Source organism: Micromys minutus, assembly GCF_963924665.1.
Source record: "Micromys minutus genome assembly, chromosome: 9".
In the NCBI taxonomy this organism is placed as follows: Eukaryota; Metazoa; Chordata; class Mammalia; order Rodentia; family Muridae; genus Micromys; species Micromys minutus.
Window position 1 is genome coordinate 57,557,815 of NC_137978.1, and position 20,220 is coordinate 57,578,034.

The following is a 20,220-nucleotide window of genomic DNA, read 5'->3' on the forward strand; positions in this document are numbered from 1 at the left end:
TCTGCAGTCACATGTAAAGGACAGGGAGAGCATGATGCTATAAGATGCACACTTTATGGGTGACACAGAGAGGTGCCCTTACTTCTTGGATACGGCCACTTTGGGTTTCCACTTCCGGAATTTCACCTGCCTCTCCTTTCGTTCCAGCTCCTTGAGGAATGCCATGATCTGCCGGTACTGCAGCTTTGTAAGAGTAAGAGATAAGAGGTTTGTATAGAATTGGTTCTTTGGCTTAGAGACCTGATTAGCAAGAACAAGTCATCACTTAATCTGCTGAGATGAGCTCCAGTGACCAAAGCCCCAGCAGGAGGCGCTCTGATGGCCTCTTAGTTCTACCGTGTTCTTTGCTCAGCACTGAAAAAACACAAGTCCAAAAGAGTACAAGAATGGGCCTGAGCTCAGTTTCCCCATATGATCCCACATGGGCTTACACCTAACAGACTCTCTCCTGGGGTCAAACAATGCTGAGGACACTGCCCTGAGATTTTTCCTCGACTCCAGCTCCCCGCAGAAGGTCTGAGCCTCTAAGAACAACACCATACCTGAGACAGCTTCAAAGGGATGGTCTCCAGCTGAATATCACATTCAATCCTCGGGCTGTGCCGGGACCTCAGAGGCTCCTTGGAGCAGTTCCTTTTCAAAAGGGCAGATGCGCATACAGGCTCCAAGATGTAGTGGTGACTGCGACTCTCCATGCTTCTGGCCATGGCCTCCTGTGTCACAAGAACGCTGGCTATACACAGACCAGCCTTCCTTCTGTCTGTTACCTTCTACACTAGTGGGAATTTAAGTCAGTAGGAGCATCAACATTACCTAATCTACTTGATGTCACCTGGAGCTGGGGAAATGAACCATGTTTCTCCATTTCACAAAGGTAACTACAGTTTCTTTACAAAAAGATTAAGGCTTGGTCACTGTCCTTCCCAAACAGTGACACTGTCTATTCATATAAGTATCTTAAAGGAACACCACCATGGTAATGTTTGAGAAGAAACCCAAGCAGGCTGGCCCCTTGATAAAAAAACTGATCTGTTGCTCTGGTCATTCAAAACCTTCATGTTCAGTTCCTACTGACCAACAAAATGTTGACCACTGTGTGTCATAGGCACACAGCAGTAAGCAAGGAATTAGACAACACAGACACATCTTAAAAATAGAACTTTAGCTGGGCATGGCGGTGCATGCAACTAATAGAAGCACTTGGACTTGGAAGAGAGGCGGGCAGATCTCTGTGAGTTCTAGGACAGCCTGTTCTACATAGCGAGTTCTAGGACAGCAAGAGCTATGTAGAGACCCTGTCTCAAAATTAACTTAATTAATATATTTATTAATTAAACATGTTAAATTAATTGGTAATTAATAATTAAACTTTCTATTAATAATTAAGTCCATTGGCATTTATAATTGTATTAACTGAATGTGTTAAATTAGTAATGACTAAATATTAATACATTTAATTAATTAAATTAAAAAAAACATAACTTTACATGAAAATGAGACACACACACAAAATTCACCACGTAACCTGATCCATGTTAAAGCACACAAGCTACTGTGCATCTGAAGTTTAAACCTTCAGACATGAGAAGCACCTCAGGCAAACTCTAGAGAGAAGATGCTTGTAGACAGAGAGCACAGGGGACAACAGCCTGCAAATCAGGGTTCCTGTACCATGTGCTTCAGTACCATCTTACACTAAGTCCCCAAAGCAGAACATACCTGTAACTCCGCTTGAGGCAAATCCCCCAATAAAGTGCAATTGACATCCCAGTAGATACTAAACTCAGCCACATCTAATCGTTTTTTTCGCATTAGTTTCTGTACCTGAGGAAAGAAAGAGGAAGAAACAGATATAACTGTTGTTCACACATCAGGCATTCTGCAAGGAGCAAGAGATGCAATACTGAAGGAAAATAGACTGCTCTTATACAGCTTAAACTCCATCCATTCAAGGTCTGGACCTTTGCTCTTAGCACTCAAGAGCAAAGGCAGGTTGATCTCTGCGAGCTCAAGGCCAGCCTGGTCTCTGTAGTGAGTTCCAAAAAAGCCAGAGGTACATCCCTGTCTGAATGAGTAAGTAGGTATTTAATAAATAAATAAATAAATAAATAAATAAACAAACAACAAAATACCAATGTGCACAAATATTTTTAATTATACAGAGGCAGCAATGGATATCTAAGATGCTATAAAAAAAACAAACAGAAAATAATCATTGGACAGATGAGTGCCAAATTACCTGTAAGTCAGAAGCACAAAAGGCCTATTATCTTTAGGGTACAGTAATTGTGTTTGTTAACTTGAACTCTAAATGGCAGAGAAACAATATGGGTACATGTGCATGAACACATACTTGAAGTGGGAAGTCAGTTAAGTATAGAAAGACTATCTTGGAATATTAAGAGGGTTATCGGTTTGGACAGTGTCCTCTTCTAAGAAGTCAGCATGGAGCACAAGGATGAGTGTGTCTTATTCACAGACATCATCTGTGCAGACAGAATCAGGTTAATGTGGTGCCGTGCTGGATGGGTGTAGGCAAAGTGAATGAGTGGGGTCCTTGTAAGAAGGAAAACACAGGAGGGAAGGTCTTGTGGACCAGAGACCAGTGTGCTGCACCTACAAGACAAGGAACCAGAGCTTCTGGTGCCCATTTGATGGAGGGAAGTGTACGCACACTGATTCTCGGAGTTTCAGAAGCCTTCTGACTCCTTAGTTTCACATTTCTCCAGAAGTAGAGAATAAATTGCTTTAGTGTTTTTGTTTTTACCTTCATTTTTGTTTTGTTTTGTTCTGGAGCAGGGTATCACTATGTAGCCCTTGGCTGGCCTAGAATCACTATATAGACCAGACTAGAGATCTGACTGCCTCTCCCTCCTGGGTGCTGGGATTAAAGGCATGTACCACCACGCCCTGTTTCTTATTTTATGTGTATGTATTCAGTACCTGCAGAGACCAGAAGAGGGTCAGGATCCACATAAAGACTCAGCCTTTAAACAAGTGTCCTAGTAAATAAAAATTATAGGATTCCAAACTAGACATGTGGTGCACACATGTAATTCCCAGCGCTTGGAAAGTAAATAAGGCAAGAGGACCAGAAATCTAAAGAGATATTTGGCTATGTAGTAAATTACAAATCTAGTTCAAGGTTGGCCTATGCTCCATGAGGCCGTCTCAAACTTTGAAATGAACTGTCCACTTTTATTGCACTTGCTGACAATACCAAGCTCATTGGCCCTGCCAGATAGCATTTACTCTAGCATCCAGCAGAGCCGTGATGGTGTGTGCACCTTTAATCCCAGGCTCCAGAGGCAGAGTCAGGTAGAGCTCTGTGAGTTCAACACCGCCAGGGAAGGGAGTTGCACAGACAAGTTGAGCCGTGGTGGCAGCTCAGACAGGGCGTCAGAGGAGCATGTGGCTCCAAACTAAAACCAGGCTTGAGGAGTGAGACCTCACGGCCGGCAGAGATAAGCATTAGTTATTTTTTAATATTTACTGCAACACACCACAGACAAGCCACATAATAGCTTTACAAAAAGACAAGGTGTGGAAACTGTCACAGACATTCCCAGGCAGAGAATGAAACTATGAGCAGGAGTTTCCTTTGTAGCTCAGCTTCTTTATGTATAAAACCAAAGTGACAGAACAGGTCAATGAAAGCAACCGCTTCCTCTTCCCAGCAAATTAATTTTCATTACCTACATACAAGACACACATAGCAAAGCCAAGTAGCAGCACTCTGCTTACACAGCACTCAAGGACAGAGGGCAGAGCCCCAGGCCTCCTAGCATGGAGTTTTATTCTGTGTGGTCAGATCTCATACTCACAGGCTCATTTGTAGCATTCTGCATGGAAACATTCTTAATGCAGATGCCAAATGCAAAAGGATGGGAGGGACTGGTAAGACCATCTTCAAAACGCAGATGGACATCTTGAATTTTTAACTGCAAAGAGGAAGGAAAGAGAAAATATATTTAGATAATTCTTGCAGGTAAAATCCTATAAGTGGGGTCCAATCACAGAGGGCATCTACTCAAAGACACCAGTGTGCTCAAAATTCTACTCACAAACCACTCAAGAATAACAGTTCATTGTGATAAATGTTATCTCAGGAAGGCTGTAATCAAGTCATTCCAGAAGACAATGTAACCATTTAGAGACCCAGTCTCAAGGTACTAGGGTAGAAAGCAACAGAGGAAGACACCTGATACACTGCTCTGGACTTCATTCATTTTTAAAGAATTATTTATTTAATGTATATGAGTACTATGAGTACACTGTAGCTGTCCTCAGATGCACCAGAAGAGGGCATAAGATCCTATTACAGATGGTTGTGAGCCACCATGTGGTTGGTGGGATTTGAACTCAGGACCTCTGGAAGAGCATCTCTTAACCACTGAGCCATCTCTCCAGCCCAGCTCTGGCCTTCATATTCTGCAAATTTGTCCACATGCCCAAACATAAACCATACACACCACAAAAAAGGAAAAGAACAAAGAAAGTCAAACAACAGTAAGTTACCACTCAATATGATTACCATCACAGTAATGAAGCCAATTTGGGGAAACCAATGCTTAATATTAATGGCAAAATCATAATATGGGCCAGTGAGGTATCCCAATGGACAAATGCACTTGCTGCCAAGACTGATGATCTGAGATCAATCCCCAGGTCCCTTGTAGAAGAAAACCAAATTTTGTAAGCTGTCTTCTAACTTCCAAATGTATGTACATGTGTACACACACACACACACACACACACACACACACACACTCACTCACTCACATGCCCTCATATGCCCTCACACAAACAAAATTTTGTTAAAAAGTGATGGTGGGGTGCTCAACCCTAAATGACACAGGTACATCACCCCTGCCAAGGCTTGGGACCATCAAGGAAGAAGAGACAGAAAAGATATAAGACCCAGAGGATGAACAGTGGAGGAGTACACAGTGAGTGTGTCTTTTTGCTGAGCTGGTACAGTCGGCTTCTCTGAGAGTACACACAACCAACAACAAACTCCCCAAGCAGAGGCCCCACCATTCCTGTGATTATACTATAGATAAGTGGCCCTCTGGGGAAAGAAGTTTCCGGGGTCAGCAAAAAGCTAGGCAGGCATATATGCTAGCCACCAAGCCCAATGACTTGAGTTTGATCCCCAAGACTCACAGAATAAAACAGAAGCAAAATGCCACAAGAAATCTTTTTACTTTCACATGTACCCCTACCTCTCCCCCTGTATATAAATAAATGCAAAAAAAAAGTTTTACAAGAAAAAAATATTCCTTTGTTGTAGAAAATATGCACACATATCAACACATAGAACATTGTGCACATATGCACAAAAATATTACTACATTATAATAACAACAACCTTTTTTCTTAAATTAGTGCCCCTAAGTGTACCAATCTTTTTATCCAAGTCATGAAACTAACAACCTCAGTGTACTGGCTGGTTTTATGTCAACTTAATACAAGCTGGAATTATCACACAGAAAGGAGCCTCAGTTGAGGAAATGCCTCCATGAGATCCAGCTGTAAGGCATTTTCTCAACTAGTGATCAAGGGGGGAGGGACCAGCCCATTGTGGGTGGTGCCATCCCTGGGCTGGTAGACCTGGGTTCTATAAGAAAGCAGGCCGAGCAAGCCAGAGGAAGCAAGCCAGTAAGCAACATCCCTCCATGGCCTCTGCATCAGTTCCTGCTTCCTGACCTGCTTGGGTTCCAGTCCTGACTTCTTTTGGTGATGAACAGCAATGTGGAAGTGTAAGCTGAATAAACCCTTTCCTCCCCAACTTGCTTCTTGGTCATGATGTTTGTGCAGGAATGGAAACCCTGACTAAGACACTCAGGTTATACTTTTGGGGAACATGACACACACTAAGCACATTTGGCCTGGGTCGCCTTGACACTACAAGAGAATCCTAGAGACTGTCAGCATGAACTGCTTTGTGACACTGATAAAGATTCATCCCCGACCCCACTCCTAATGGTCAAACAAGTGGACACTGCACTACAGCCCATTAAACTCAGTAAGATACATCCGTTGGAGGTCACAGTTCACACAGTAGGCAGTGGGACCCCACCTCACTCATTTTGCAGATGAAAAAACTGTGACCAGAGAAATTAGATGACTTGCCCTGAAACCAGTCATCCAGACCTAAATAACTTGGCTTCTGAGGTAAGAAATCCTTTAGCAAGTGGGATTCCAACATTCAAAAAGAAAGTGTGGTAAGGGGAGGGGGAGTGAAATAGAAAACGCCTACTCACACCTAAAGCAAGAAAGGCCTGTGTTGGCCTCACAAGCCAGGACTTGCTTTTCAGTTTTTCCCTTTGGCAACAACCTCTAAAAAGGCACACCTGAACAGCCAGCCCCCAAACACTGCACCAGCTAAACCCACAAGAAACGAGCAACTCGGAAGCGAAAGCACATCAAAACCTCAGAAGCCCTTCATGTGCCCTCATAAAGGTGACAGGACTCACCTCAATGTTCTCCACAATCCTTGTGACAACTGAGGCAGTGACTGAATACCAATATGGTTCTCCCTTCTGCTGCCGCCGCTCACTCTGCAAAGACAAGAGCCCGTGTCAGTGAGGCCAGTGCTTCAATGCTGGGGATGTCACAGGAGCCCCTAAAATATAGAGGCTCTATGCCTTGCCTTCCATCTGTCCTCCAGGGCTTGAAGCAGCACTTTCTTACGCTCCCTCTCCAGTAGCTTCTCCTTCTCATCATTGAAGTCCTGGATTTTCTCAGGGGCAACAATTACGTGAAGGCCGGAGATGGAGATCACCCAAGGGTCCACATGGGGGCGGTAAAAAGGAATCTGGAGGGTCACTTTCCCAATCAAGCCTGGAAGAAGGATCCTCTCATTAGACACCTGCACATTTCTCAGGTACCATTATTTATTTTATTAAAAAATTAAAAACTGACAAGTGTGGTGGTGCACTTAGGAAATGCTGAAGAGAGAGAGAGGTAAGAAATTCACAAGTCCAAAGCCAGTGGGAGCTTTGGAAGGTGACATTTAGCTCTAGTAGAACTTTTGCCTTGGAAGTGCAAGGCCCTGTATTCCATTCCCAGTACCAGAAGGGGAAAAAAAAAAAAAAACAATTATCACAAATAATCACAAAAGAACAAACCAGGTGTGGTGGTGCATGTCTGTAATCCTAGCACTCAGATGGTTAAGGCAGGGGGATGGCAAGTTAAAGCCAGCATGGATCAGAGTTCAAGACTAGCCAATCATGTGAAACAAGTGTTAGAGTAGGATCTGTAAGAGCCACCTCAAAATAAAGTCATTAATTAAAAAGAACCAGTGTGATAGTTTGTATATTCTCAGCCCAGTGAGTGGTAGGCACAATTAGAAGATGTGGCCCTATTGGAGTAGGTGGGTGTGAGCTACAGCTAGCTGCCTGGAAGCCAGTATTCTGTTAGCAGCCTTCAGATGAAGATGAACTCTCAGCTCCTCCTGCACCATGTCTGCCTGGATGTTGCCATACTCCCACCTTGATGATAATGGACTGAACCTCTGAACCTGTGAGCCAGCCCCAATTAAATGTTGTCTTTATAAGAGTTGCCTTGGTTATGGTGTCTGTGCACAGCAATAAAATCATAACTAAGACAACCAACTACAATGAATTAAGCTGGAAAATGCCCAGTGAGGTTTTTTCATATTAGATATAGATTATGTCCTATGGTAACACTCTTCCAACTAGACTATATCTTGAATTCCTAAAGGTGCCTTTCTTCTCACGGTGCCCACCTGCACAGGCCCCCTGGTCACAGAACTCATCTCTTGTTAATAACTGGCTGGTTGATGAGTATTCATTGGGAGTTACCATGCTTACATATCTAACCTTGACCATACCCACTGTAAACTAAAACAGACAGCACAGTATATGGATAAAGAAACCTAATGCTCACAAGAACTTGGGCTCAGAACTACCTTGCCTATAGAATATACTTCCTTCCCACCTTCTTCCATTTTAGCCAAGCCTTTAAACTCTATGTAGTAAGAGATATCTCACTAAGCATGGGGGCACAGATTGGAGGATTTCTGTGAGTTTGAAGCCAGCCCAGTAACATGAGTTTCAGGCCAGCCTGATCTACATAGTGAACACCAGGCCTTCCTTCTCCCTCCCAAATGCTGGGCTATAGGCATGCTTTGCTATGCCTGGCCACAGTGGCAGTACTGAATGAGTTTGCAAGAGAGTATGAAGCATGCTGACAGCAAAATAGAACCTCACACATCTTAGTGACCTTTGGTAAGAAACAAGGTCGAGTTTGCTAATACAAAAGGCATAAAAAATTGGATTTTCACAAATATTAGAAAACCATTAATTTTCCACCAAAGAGTTCCTCTTAATCCTTCAATGTCTGAAGAATCACCTTCTGAAAGTAGCCAGTGTCAGAATTGTGGAAGCTTTCAGATGCCATCTGTCGGTGTCTTTGCTGGTGCAAAGACATGTACATATACACAAATAAATATAAGAACAGTTGTAAAAATACAAGATATATAGGTACTCTTTTGATCTTGTGGTTTTCTGTGTGTGCAAGAGGGTTTAAGTGTGTGTGTATGTGTGTGTGTGTGTGTGTGTGTGTGTGTGTGTGTGTGTGTGTGTTTCTGGGACTAGAATCCCAGGCCCTGAGCATGTTAAGCACATGCTCTACCACTTAACTCCATCCCTAACCCTAATCCCTGACTGTTCTGAGTCAAGTTTTGTTTATCTGTTTGTTTGTTTGTTTGTTTGTTTGTTTGTGATAGGGTCTCACTGCACAGTCCTGGCTAGCCTGGAACCTCTTATATAGACCAAGTTGGCCTCCATCTCACAGATCCACCTGCACTTGAGTGAAACTGATACAACTTGATCCCCAAACCTTCCTCCCTCCTTTGGTTCCACGTACCAGCTTTGACTTCAAAGGGCAATTCCAGTTCTTTCAGGGCATCTTTCTTTAATGGGAGGTTTTCTAATTCAACAGCACCTAAAAACAAAACACCATGAAATAAATGTTCATCATTTATTTCAACAAAGGCTGTGTGCAGAACGCTGAGGATTATAGCCATGGAATACAGACAAGAACCACTAATGAGTAGGAAGGCCCAGAAATAGGGCAGACAAGGCTCACTGCAAAGGAATATGATGTAGGGACGTTACTTTCCTGGATAAACAGATGTGCAAACTCTAAAGAACAGATCAAACCTAGCAATTTGGCAGGTTCTAATCAAGCGGGAGCTTTTGGGGGGGAACGTTGGATCCACATGGGGTCCCACATTGCATAAACCTAACTAACCTAAAGCAAAATAAACCTATTTCCACAATTGGAGAGATTATCATAAAGGAGACTAAATCAGAAAATGTTTCAGATAGACAATTCCAGTTTTGTTTGTTTTTACAGCACTAGTGACTGAAGGCATATGAGAACTAAGTGATCCAGTGTAGCCACGCACCATCCCTTTTCTCATCTGAACTGAGACTGGCCTGCCGTATTTTCTCATATGCTAATCAGTCACAAAGGTCGGTGGTGCCTAGGTTTCCCTGGCCACTGCACTGTTCAGAAATAGAAGGAACTTCCACCATAAAACATTAAAGAACCTGAAGAGAGCACAGGTTTAGAAAGTAAAGAGAAGCAACAGAAGCCTGCAGCAAGCCAATAGCTAGGGAAGAGCAAAAACACAGTAATGGTTCAAGACAGAAAACATACTAATGCCCCCCTACAACGCACACACACAAATGTGTGCCCCGGTCTGCTCTGCTGGGAAAAGCCCTGCCCTGCTAAGAAGAATTGCTCCTAAGACTCATGCAGCAAAGCACCGAAGGAGGTAGACACTTGAAGCCAGAATGCCACTCACTCATTTCCAGGCAGACAATTTCCCAGCTTTTTCATAGATGCCTCACCCCAAAATTCCTCATCTCACACTGGTCAGAGACCTATACACTACTACTGTGGTGAACTCGGGCATTTCCCAGCCATCTGTGTTGACTACCCGAGTCTCTGCATTCTGCTCCAGATTATTTACAGGACCAGGCCGAGTGGGGTTCAGAAAACAAGGAGAAATTGCCCAGCAAAGCCTTACTTTCTGACTCCAGATCATCCTCCTGTACCCACAAGTTCCCAGCCCCTGCTCCTGGGAGCCGCTCCTTGTGGAAAGTGGTTACCACTGTGCAATCCACTGAAACTCTTTTCAGCTCACTCAAAAGCTACCCCAGCTTTCCCCAGGTCCTACAGACAGAGTTCCTCGCCTAAGCACTTAAACATATAATGTAATTTTTGTAATTAAAGACAGAATCTAGCAGTGTCACCTAGACTAGCTAGAACTCTACATACCCCAGACTGGCCTTGACCTCACCGCAGTCCTTCCTGCCTCATCCTCTCAAGTACTGGGATCACAGGAGCAAGCGGTCACATCCAGCTACGGCCACTAGCTCAAGCACAGCCACTCAGTGATGACTGCCTTGTGGGCAGGAACCTTACAGGCTGAGGTGAAAGATGATAGTGACAGGATCCACCATTTAGTGAGGTCTCACCATGTGCCAAGTATTTCATCATTATCCCCAAAATAGTGGGCCTCAAACTCATGCCTTCCTAATCTCCCACCCACTCATGCAAAACCAGTGTTCTAACCCCAGACTATAATTGCAGTCCCTGAATTATCTCATTTAAAAAGCATATATATATAGGCTGGATATTTGGGTCAACAGTTAAGAGTACTGGCTGCTCTTCCAAAGGACCTGGGTTCAAATCCCAGCACCCACATGTCAGCTCTTAACTGTAATCCTACTTCTGAGGGATGACATCTTCACACAAAACACCAATGTAAATAATTTTTTAATTTAAAAAAATATATATTTACCATGACTTTGAAAGAGCAAGGAAGGAGTATATAGGAAGGTTTAGAAGAAGGAAGAGGAGGGGGTAAATCATATGATTATTATAATCTTTTAAATATTTAATACATGTGGTGATTTAAATGAAAGTGGCCCCCACTGGCTCATATATTTCAATGTCTGGTTCCCTAGTCGGTGGACTGTTTAGGAAAGATGGGGAAGTGTGGAAAGATGGGGAAGTGTGGTCTTGTTGGAGGTATGTCACTGAGGATGGGCTTTGAGGTTTCAAAAGCCTATACCAGGATCAATGACTCTCTACCTGCAATCTGCATTTCAGATCAGATCAGATGTGAGCTCTTGGCTCCAGCTCTAGCATCATGCCATCATGCCTGCTGCCTGCCTGCCTGCTGTCTGCCTGCCTGCCTGCCTGCCTGCCTGCCTGCCTGCTGCCTGCCTGCCTGCCTGCTGCCTGCCTGCTGTCTGCCTGCTGTCTGCCTGCTATCTGCCTGCTGCCTGCCTGCTGCCTGCCTGCTGCCTGCCTGCTGTCTGCCTGCTGTCTGCCTGCTGACTGCCTGCTGCCTGCCTGCTGCCTGCCTGCTATCTGCCTGCCTGCTGCCTGCCTGCTGCCTGCCTGCTGCCTGCCTGCTGCCTGCCTGCTGCCTGCCTGCTGCCTGCCTGCTGTCTGCCTGCTGCCTGCCTGCTGCCTGCCTGCTGTCTGCCTGCCTGCTGCCTGCCTGCCTGCTGCCTGCCTGCTGCCTGCCTGCTGTCTGCCTGCCTGCTGCCTGCCTGCCTGCTGCCTGCCTGCCTGCCTGCTTGCCTGCTTCCTGCTACCATACTTCCTGTCATGATGATCTAACTTTGAAATCTCAGCAAGCCCTCAATTAAATGTTTTCTTTTATAAGTTGCCTTGGCCTTGGTGTCTCCTCAGAGCGATAGATCAGTAACTAAGTATACTAAGTAACAATATACTCTAATTTTTAATTGTACGTATATAGATGATTTTCCTATATGTATTTGTGTGCCACTTCTGTGCCTGGTGCATGAAGAGACCTAAAGAAGGGATCAAATCCCCTGAAACTGGAGTAATATACAGCTGCAAGCTACCAAGTGGGTGCTGGGAACTGAACCCAGGTCCTTTGGGAGAACAACAAGTGCTGAGCCATCTCTCCAGCCAATGCATTATCTCTTTCAATCATCCTAAAAAGCAAAGAAATACTACACGCTGAATATCCCTATCTGAAATACTTGTGATTTCAATTATTTTAGGTTTGGGAGATCTTTTCATTTTAATAAATTTTACTGGTTGAGCACTCCCAAACAAAAATCAAATATTCAGAGCCAGGGTTGTAGTTCAGTAGGTAGAACACTTTCCCTTTCATGTATGGAACTATGGGTTCCTTGTCACCACTGCAGACTGGAAGTGTGCACACGTGTAAGCCTAACACTTGGAATGTGGAAGCAGGAAGATCAGAAATTTAAAGTCAGCCCCGGCTACAAATCCACTTTGAGGGCAGCCGGGCTATATGAAGAATCCAGGGGCTGATATGGGGAGAGTCGACTGCCATCAAGCAGAACAACCTGAGTTTGATCCTTGGGACCACACTGTGGAAGGAGAGAACAACTCTCACAAGTTATCTATCTTCTGATCTCCACCTATTTGATATAGTTTATACACACTCCAATCAGCCAATTAACCAAACTAATGGAAAGAAAGAAAAAAAAGAGGAGGGAACGAGTGAAGGAAAAAAAAAATTTTTTTTTTTCCAAAACAAGGTTTCTCTGTGTAGCCCCGGCTGTCCAGGAACTCACTCTGTAGACCAGCATTGCCTTAAACTCAGAGATCTGCCTGCCTTTGCTTCCCTTCTGAGTGCTGGGATTAAAGGCATTGAACCACTACTGCCCAGCTGGAAAACTAATTTTTAAAAATACTCAAAATGCAACCAGGGTGACCTGCTATCACAGGCATTTTGACCTTGGTCAATACTAAAATGCTCCACATTTCCGAATCTTCCAGACTGGGGATGCTCAGCCTGGACATCGGTTTCTCAAAGGCAGCTTGCTTAGAACCCTCAGCTGGTTAAGTGGTAGCACCAGAGGTCACAGGTGGTTAGTGGATGCTACAGTCACTGGCAGCTTTTAAGTGGTTAGAGCAGGGTGAGCTTGAGCCTGAGCTCCAGTCGAAAGCACAGAGCCTTGCCAATGGCAGGTGCTCACTAAGTGTTGGCCAAGTGCAACCTCTGTCCTCCAACTACTCTTGCAGTGATTGGCATTTTAAGTACTTCAGTGCACAGGCACAACTCACCACTGCACACCAGCCAATCCTGAGCTGACCATGTGCTGATAAATGGTGACTAACCTGCACTGAGAGCCCACTACTTGCCAAGAACAGCTCTAAGCCCTTTGACCCTCATTAACCTACTTGGTGCTCAGAGCCCTATGGGAGGGTTAATAATTTCTCACACGCATGTGTTCACGTTGCTAATAAATGTTACAACTGGACATAAATTCAGTCTGGTATGAAGTCTTTTCTTCTCCTTTTTGTCCCTTCTAGGCAGTCCAACCACAGAAACCCATGATAGATAGCTCAGCCACCTGAACGCTGTTATCTCTGTGCCTCCCCACACATTTAACAACAGTAAATATTTGCTACTAGGTCAAAATAAGGGTCTCTTGCTTGTCTAATACCCTGTTCCCTCAATCACTACTCCATTATGTCAAGACCAACCAATACTGTCAGCTCCTTTCCAAAGCCAGTCCCCCTGTTCACAGTCATGGCTCCATGGGCTGTGGTGTGCTTCTGACTCCTTAAGTAAAGGGTCACCACTCACACCAGTTATGAGAGAAAAACATTCCTCAAGGTTTCATATCTTTTTTTTTTTTTTTTTTTTTGAGATAGGGTCTATCTAGTCCTGGCAACTCACTATGTAAGAGCAGACTGATCTCGAAATCAGATATCCACCTACCTCTGCCTCCAGAGTGCTGGGACCAAAAGCTGCCCAGCTGCATTCCATAGATTTAAACTCCAGAGAGAATTACAGTCCTTAAAGAGGATGCTAGAAAAGTTACCCTAAATACCTCAATGATGCATACAGTTGTTATAAGACATATTCTAGGTTCCATGTGTGGTCTGCCTACAATCCCAGCACTTGGGAGGCAGAGGCAGGAGCATCACTACCAGTTTGAAGCTGGCAGAAACTTCATGGTAAGTGTCAGGTTCAGCCAGGACTACAGAGTGAATGAAAAACAGCAGCATGGGCCAAGGAGATGACTCAAGAGAGTAAAGGTGCTTCCTGCCCAGCCTAAATAAGAGCCTAAGAACACACAGTGGAGAGAAAGAACCAACACCCAAAAGTTGACCTCTAACTGCCCCATACATACCATGGCATGTAGACCCATAAACGTACAAAATAAACAAATGCAACTTTAATCTTTTTTTTTAAGTCAGGGTTCCACTACATTGACCAGGCTGGCCTTGAACTCACCGAGATACACTCACAGAGATCCATCTGATTCTGTTTCCCAAGAACTGGGATTAAAAGATGTGCCACCACACCTGGCACTTAATTTAATTTTTTAAAAAGACACATTCTGCCTAGAAGTGCTAAGATCAGAAGTCCGTCATTAGTACGTCCAGAGATACATCGCATGCCTTAAAGCTCCATCTTGTCAGTGAGCAATGTGTCACTAGCTAACTCTGCTCTCAGTGAGGAAAGCTGAGCCTGCAGTGCTCTCCAAGCCTGTTATCTGCAGTCTCGAGGTACCGGGCACATCAACAAGTCTCAGAGCAAGAACTTGACACTCCTGCAAACTCCTCACTTTTGCTTCCCACTAGTTTCCTTCAAAGAACAAAAGGGAAAGTGGGAGAGGGAAGAATTCAATTCCGTCTCTAAAGAAAGGAAGGAGAGGGTAGAGGACAGCCGAACCACACTAGCTCCCACAGCCAACTCAATCAGTCCTGAAGAGCATGAGTTTGGGAAACTCCTGGAACACAGTGGGGGTCCAAGACAAGGAAGTTCTGGTCCCACCCTCAGAATGTGAAAACCCACAAGATGTTATTCCCTCCAGCCTGGTCCTGGGCAAACGCTGTTCCCAGGACACTGCACTTCCTTCCTCTCCACTAGCTCTGACTTTGCTTACTGGCAGCCCAATCATCCTGAAGAAGGGTCTAACTTTGTATCCCTGGCTAGCTTAGAACTCGATATGAAGAACAGGCTTACCTGGAAATCAAAGTAGACCAGGATAGCTGTCTTCCTTCTCTATACACATTAAACCAGTGGTTCTCAACCATCCTAATGTTGTGACCCTTTAATATAGGTTCTCATGTTTTGTTGCTACTTTGTAACTAACACAAACCCACAAGGAAATTAGGGCAGGTGAGGGGACTCAATGAGTTAGGACAGGTGCAGGAAGGCTGCTAACATGAGTCTGACACCACCTTCCCCAACCCACACAGTAGAGGGAAAGAACCAACTTGCACAAATTGCCCTCTGACCTTCACAGGGGCACCATGGCACATGCATTACCTTCCCACGCAGACAGATAGACATAATTTATATAAAAATTTAATTAATCCATTGGATTTAAAAGGAATAGAAAAAAGGAAGGAAAGGCAGACCGTGTTTTACTGAAGACAAATGATGTGCTCACCTTTGAGAAGTGCGACGGACAGCTGGTCAGTGTTCAGGTTATTGACATATCTCCCCAAGTAGGTATTGAGAACCCAGGCCACAAGACCTTCCAACATGACTATTTCCTCAGAAAAAGGTGCTTAGAAATCATGGGTCAGTCTTTTACTTCTCTCTCTCATGGTCACTGAATCTATAAGAGAAAAAAAAGAAAAAGGAAGTTAACAGAGCACAGCTGGGTGTGGTGGGGCACACATTAATGCTGGCACTTGGAAAATTTAGGCAGGCAGACTTCTGGGAGTACCAGTCCAGCCTGGTCTAGAGTTCCAGGACCAGCCAGGGATAAATAATGAGTCCCTACCTCAAAACAACAACAAAACAGAACCTAGGTGCAATTCTGTGTTGACTCCCATTTCTGCCTGCCTCAAGCTGGACTCAGGAGGCACCCAAACTGATCTTCGGCTATAGAGACAGTCACTTTGAAACTCTGAAAATCACCTGCAATTTGAAGCTAAGCCTTTTAAGTTAGCTGTTCTCTGAAATCCTTCCTTTGGGGACTAGACGTGGGACCAGACTGCCCTCATCAGAGCTTTTCACAGGGGCAACTTAGCAACATCTGAAGATGTTCCTTTTTTTATGTGTATGAGTGTGCACTGTATGCATGCAGGAGCCTTTGGGGGGTAGAAGTCATACGGGTACCTGAAACTAGAGTTACAGAAGGTTATGAGCCTCCATGTAGGTGCTGAGAACTAAACCCAATTCCTCTGCAAGACTAGTGTTATTAACCACTGCCATCTCTCCAGTTCTGTGAAGACATTTTTATCACTGTCACTTCAGATGTTGCTACGGCTGTCTTGTGAAGAGGGCCTGCACAAACTAATGAGCATCTTACAACACCCATGACAACCCCAAGCAGCAAAGACTCATCCAGCCCAAATGCTAAAAAGCATGAACCTAGATCAAAGCAAAACTGTTCAAGAGGCTGTGTGAATGAAATTCACACTCTACAACACTACTTAGGGTGTCCTAATTAAAATAGACAAATTTATTCATTAGGCTCATTCATAAAATCATCTAAATGGAAGAGAAAGGGAATGCTTTATCACTGATCTTATTTTTTTTTTCAGATCAGGGTCTAATATATTCAACGCTGGTCTTCTTAGGAGGTACTGGGATTACAAGTCTGCACCATCATGTATGCTGTATGTGGTGCTGGGAACTGATTCTAGGGCTTCAAGCAATCTACCGACTTAGGTACATCTCCAGCCTTACCACTAATCTTCAACATCCCCACTGATGCTAACCTAATGACTATTTTAGCCAACAAAGGCAAACACTACCAATGCTCTGGTTACAGGTTCAGCATGTAGATTCAGTACTGAATCACAATTACTTCTTACAATAAGTAGTATAATATTGTGTTTGCCAGTATTGTAAAAAAAAAAATAATTATTCTTTTAAGCACACACTTAATAAACACTCTAAAGCTTATCAGAATATTGATTGGCAATTAAAGTCAGTTTTCCTTTCATCTGCTGTAAGTATATCTATGATACTTTAGCAAATATTTATCAAAGTGTTGCTGGGAAGCTGGAGTCATGGCTCATCTGTTAAGAGCACTGGCTGCTCTTTTAGAGAACCAGGTTCAGTTAATTCCCAGCACCCACCTGGTGGTTCACAACCATCTGTAGCTCCAGTTCCAAGGAATCTGATGCCCTCTTTGGTCCTTCATAGGCACCAGGCACCCATGTGGTACACAGACATTCATACAGGCAAAACACTCACAATTTAAAGTAAACATTTTTAAAACTTTTTCCTGGAGTTACATAGATATTTTTACTATTACAAACAGTTAACTTGAGGGCCATCCAAATAGCTCAGAGGGTAAAGGCACCTGCTACCAACCTGAGAGCCTAAATTCCATCCCTAGGACTCACATGCAGGAGAGAACTGGCTCCAGAAAGTTGTCCTCTAACCTCCACATGCATGCTCTGGTATGGGCACACTCACACACAGACTCAAATGCATATATACATACAAAAATAAACTTTTTTTTAAAGTGAGCATGAGAAAGACTAAGACCAAAAAAAATAAAATAAAAAGAAAGAAAAAAGAAAAAGGTTTAAGTGAGAGGCATGAATGGTGGTGCAGGCCTTTAATCTCAGCACTGGCAGGCAGAAGCAGACAGGTCTGTGAGTTTAAGGGCAGCCGAGCAGTTCCAGAACAGCCAGGGCCTACATACTCAGTCTCAAAACAAAAACAAAAGATTAGGTGGGTTCTGGGTCATCATACTGGTCACCAGCCACCACACCAAACATTCCAGATTTCCTGTGGTATGTGCCCCACTTGGAACCGGACTATTTTCAGGATCCTTTCCAACAACTCTGCCCTATGACTAGTGATTTATCTTACTGCCAGGAGAGTAGATAAATCCTTTCACTCCAAGGAAAAAGCTAACAACACAAAACAGCCCCAAAGCAAAAGCCCCCTAAAAGTTGACCCAGCCTCAAGGGAAGACTAATACGTACTTGTCAGTCGTTCCTAGCACTTCCATGCCAGACATAATTGTAATCAGGGACAGTTAAAAATCAATTAAATCTTCAGGACCCCCAGAACCAAGCCTGATGTTCCCCCAGAATAAGAGAGGAAGAGGCAGGCAACCTCTGAATTTAAGGACAATCATCTAATCTATGTAGGGAGTTCCAGGCCAGTCAGGGCCACATATTGAGACCCTATCTCAATAATAATACTATTGAAACATTTTGAAGAAAACGTACCTTATTGTCTTATTTCTTTCAAAAGATTTGGTGGGAGGGGGAACTATGCTCCAGACATAAAACCAAGAACCGGGAGGAGACTCTTCAGGATTTGCTTTAAAGATCACAAAAAACAATTTTTCATCTTTAATCAAAAATGCTTCACAGTGTAAGTAAAAGAGACATTTCTCTATTGCCATTTTAACAAGGTAAATCTATTAAAAACACAATGTGAAACTGATTGTTTTACTATGTGAGCCTCAAACAGTCCTGGGCACTGAGTCAAGGTTGGAGTAATCTTTACTTTTGTTATTGCCATTAATTTCAGCCCTAAAAGCCAACTCTCCCTAAAATGCCAACTCCAGATGTTTTCCCAGTAAAGAGAAAACTACTGTCGGGCTAGCATGTCTCAGAGGGTGAAGGAAATTGCTACCAAGACCTGAGCTTAGTCCCCAGAACCCATATGGCTAAAAAGAGACTACAGACTCCCACAGGTGGTCTTCTGACAACTGCTGCCCCCCACCCCCGCAACACACACACAAAATAAGTGTAAAATAAATCTACTTTTTCAGGAAACTATTGTCCCTTTGAACCCATGTTCTGGCCGTACCATACTTATTTTCAATGTGTTAGAACACAAAGTACGCATTTAAAAGGCATGAGCTGTTAGCGTCCTAAGATGTTCCTCTGCTCAGTGTGAGGCCCAAGCCAGAAAGCATCCATTAGCTCTGCTGAGCATCTAGAGCAGGCTTGAGGCCACTTCAAGGATTCCCTGAAGGAATCTGGTTTCAGGAAGGTCCGCCAGACTGGCCAGAGTCCCGGAGTATTTATATGCTCAGGTCCATCAGGACTTCTAGGCAACTGCCCGGCAATAACCCCCACCTGGCTTCCCCTATCTAGTGTAGCAGGTGACACTGAGGATCTGGGTTCAGCCCACAGCCTGGGCAGACAGCCGGACATGACCTTGAGCCAGGCCCCACCCGAGAAGAGGCCAGACCGGGAAAGGGAAGCATTTGCAATTGGACCCAGAGAGTCCCTCTGCCAGGGAGCTAGGGCTGAGTGCTGAGGAATTCCAGGAGCTCTGCCACAAGGGGACAACTCCAAGTGGGTGTCAGACCGGGGGCTCCACAGGAACACGAAGCTTCCCTTGGCCTTCCCATATCTCCGGTCTTCTGTCAGAACCCCGAATCTGGCAGCAACAGGGGACAGAGCCACCAAGCCTGGAGAAGATGGCTCTCTAGGGGTAGGAGAGACGAAGGGTCCCCTACCTGGAGGAGGAGTGGGAGAGGGACCACGGGGACCAAGCCTGATGTCCCCACCCAGAGGTGACCCCAGAGGGGATGGAGACACTGAGGGAAGGGACGCCGCCCCGCTAAGGGCGTGCAGAAGGGACACTGGCACGTTGGAATCAGGCCTCGGGAGAAGTGAAAATCCAGTGGTGTCTCCAGACTGCAGGGACCGGTGCCCCGAGCCCGGGCCTGAAGCGCCGGCGACACTCCGGCTCCCGGGTCCCCGCGAGGGCGCCCGGGCTCCAGGAGAGGCCGGGTGCCACGGACCCCGAGCCGGGCCGTCGGAGCACAGCCGGGTCGATTATGTAGCCGCTTCCCGCGAGGTCCTCAGCCCTGACCGCCGCCCCCCTACCTGTCGCTTTAGCTGTAGCTACACCACTGTCGCTACCGCCCAAGCCGGGTTCTGCGAGGTGCTTCCTCTCCGCCACTCCTCAATGGCGGTGACTGAAGCACTAGGCTCGACCAATCGAGTAGCTATGTGCCTGGGCCTGGCCAGCCGAGCACCGAGCCGTCGATGAGGCGTCCCCCTAGCGTCGGCAGCCGTTCCTGCAAGGGCTTCTGCTGCTTCCCAGGATGCTGGGAGCTTGAAGAGCGAGCACCGGCCTAATCAGTCCTATTTTACAGTTGGGTAAACTGAGAGCAGGGACAGTATCATGCCTCCAAAACGCCATGTTTTCCATCCCACCACCCAGAGTGACCCCTTGACTGCCACCGAAATCTGTAATTCAAACAT

General features: G+C 45.0%; 1 protein-coding gene across 1 annotated transcript in view; it reads right to left on the minus strand.

Moving 5' to 3' along the window:
• Nucleotides 1-19,879, minus strand: part of VPS13D (vacuolar protein sorting 13 homolog D) — a 217,108-nt gene extending 197,229 nt beyond the window's left edge. Inside the window, exons 1-10 of the mRNA XM_080922046.1 lie at nucleotides 19,840-19,879; nucleotides 18,220-18,313; nucleotides 15,465-15,635; nucleotides 8,896-8,973; nucleotides 6,656-6,846; nucleotides 6,480-6,563; nucleotides 3,825-3,941; nucleotides 1,720-1,824; nucleotides 543-713; nucleotides 83-183 (exon numbers count right to left, since the gene is read on the minus strand). Coding sequence (XP_080778172.1) covers nucleotides 83-183; nucleotides 543-713; nucleotides 1,720-1,824; nucleotides 3,825-3,941; nucleotides 6,480-6,563; nucleotides 6,656-6,846; nucleotides 8,896-8,973; nucleotides 15,465-15,561 — 944 coding nt within the window. The 5' untranslated portion in view covers nucleotides 15,562-15,635; nucleotides 18,220-18,313; nucleotides 19,840-19,879. The remainder of the gene's footprint in view (nucleotides 1-82; nucleotides 184-542; nucleotides 714-1,719; nucleotides 1,825-3,824; nucleotides 3,942-6,479; nucleotides 6,564-6,655; nucleotides 6,847-8,895; nucleotides 8,974-15,464; nucleotides 15,636-18,219; nucleotides 18,314-19,839) is intronic.
• Nucleotides 19,880-20,220: the final 341 nt, after the last annotated feature.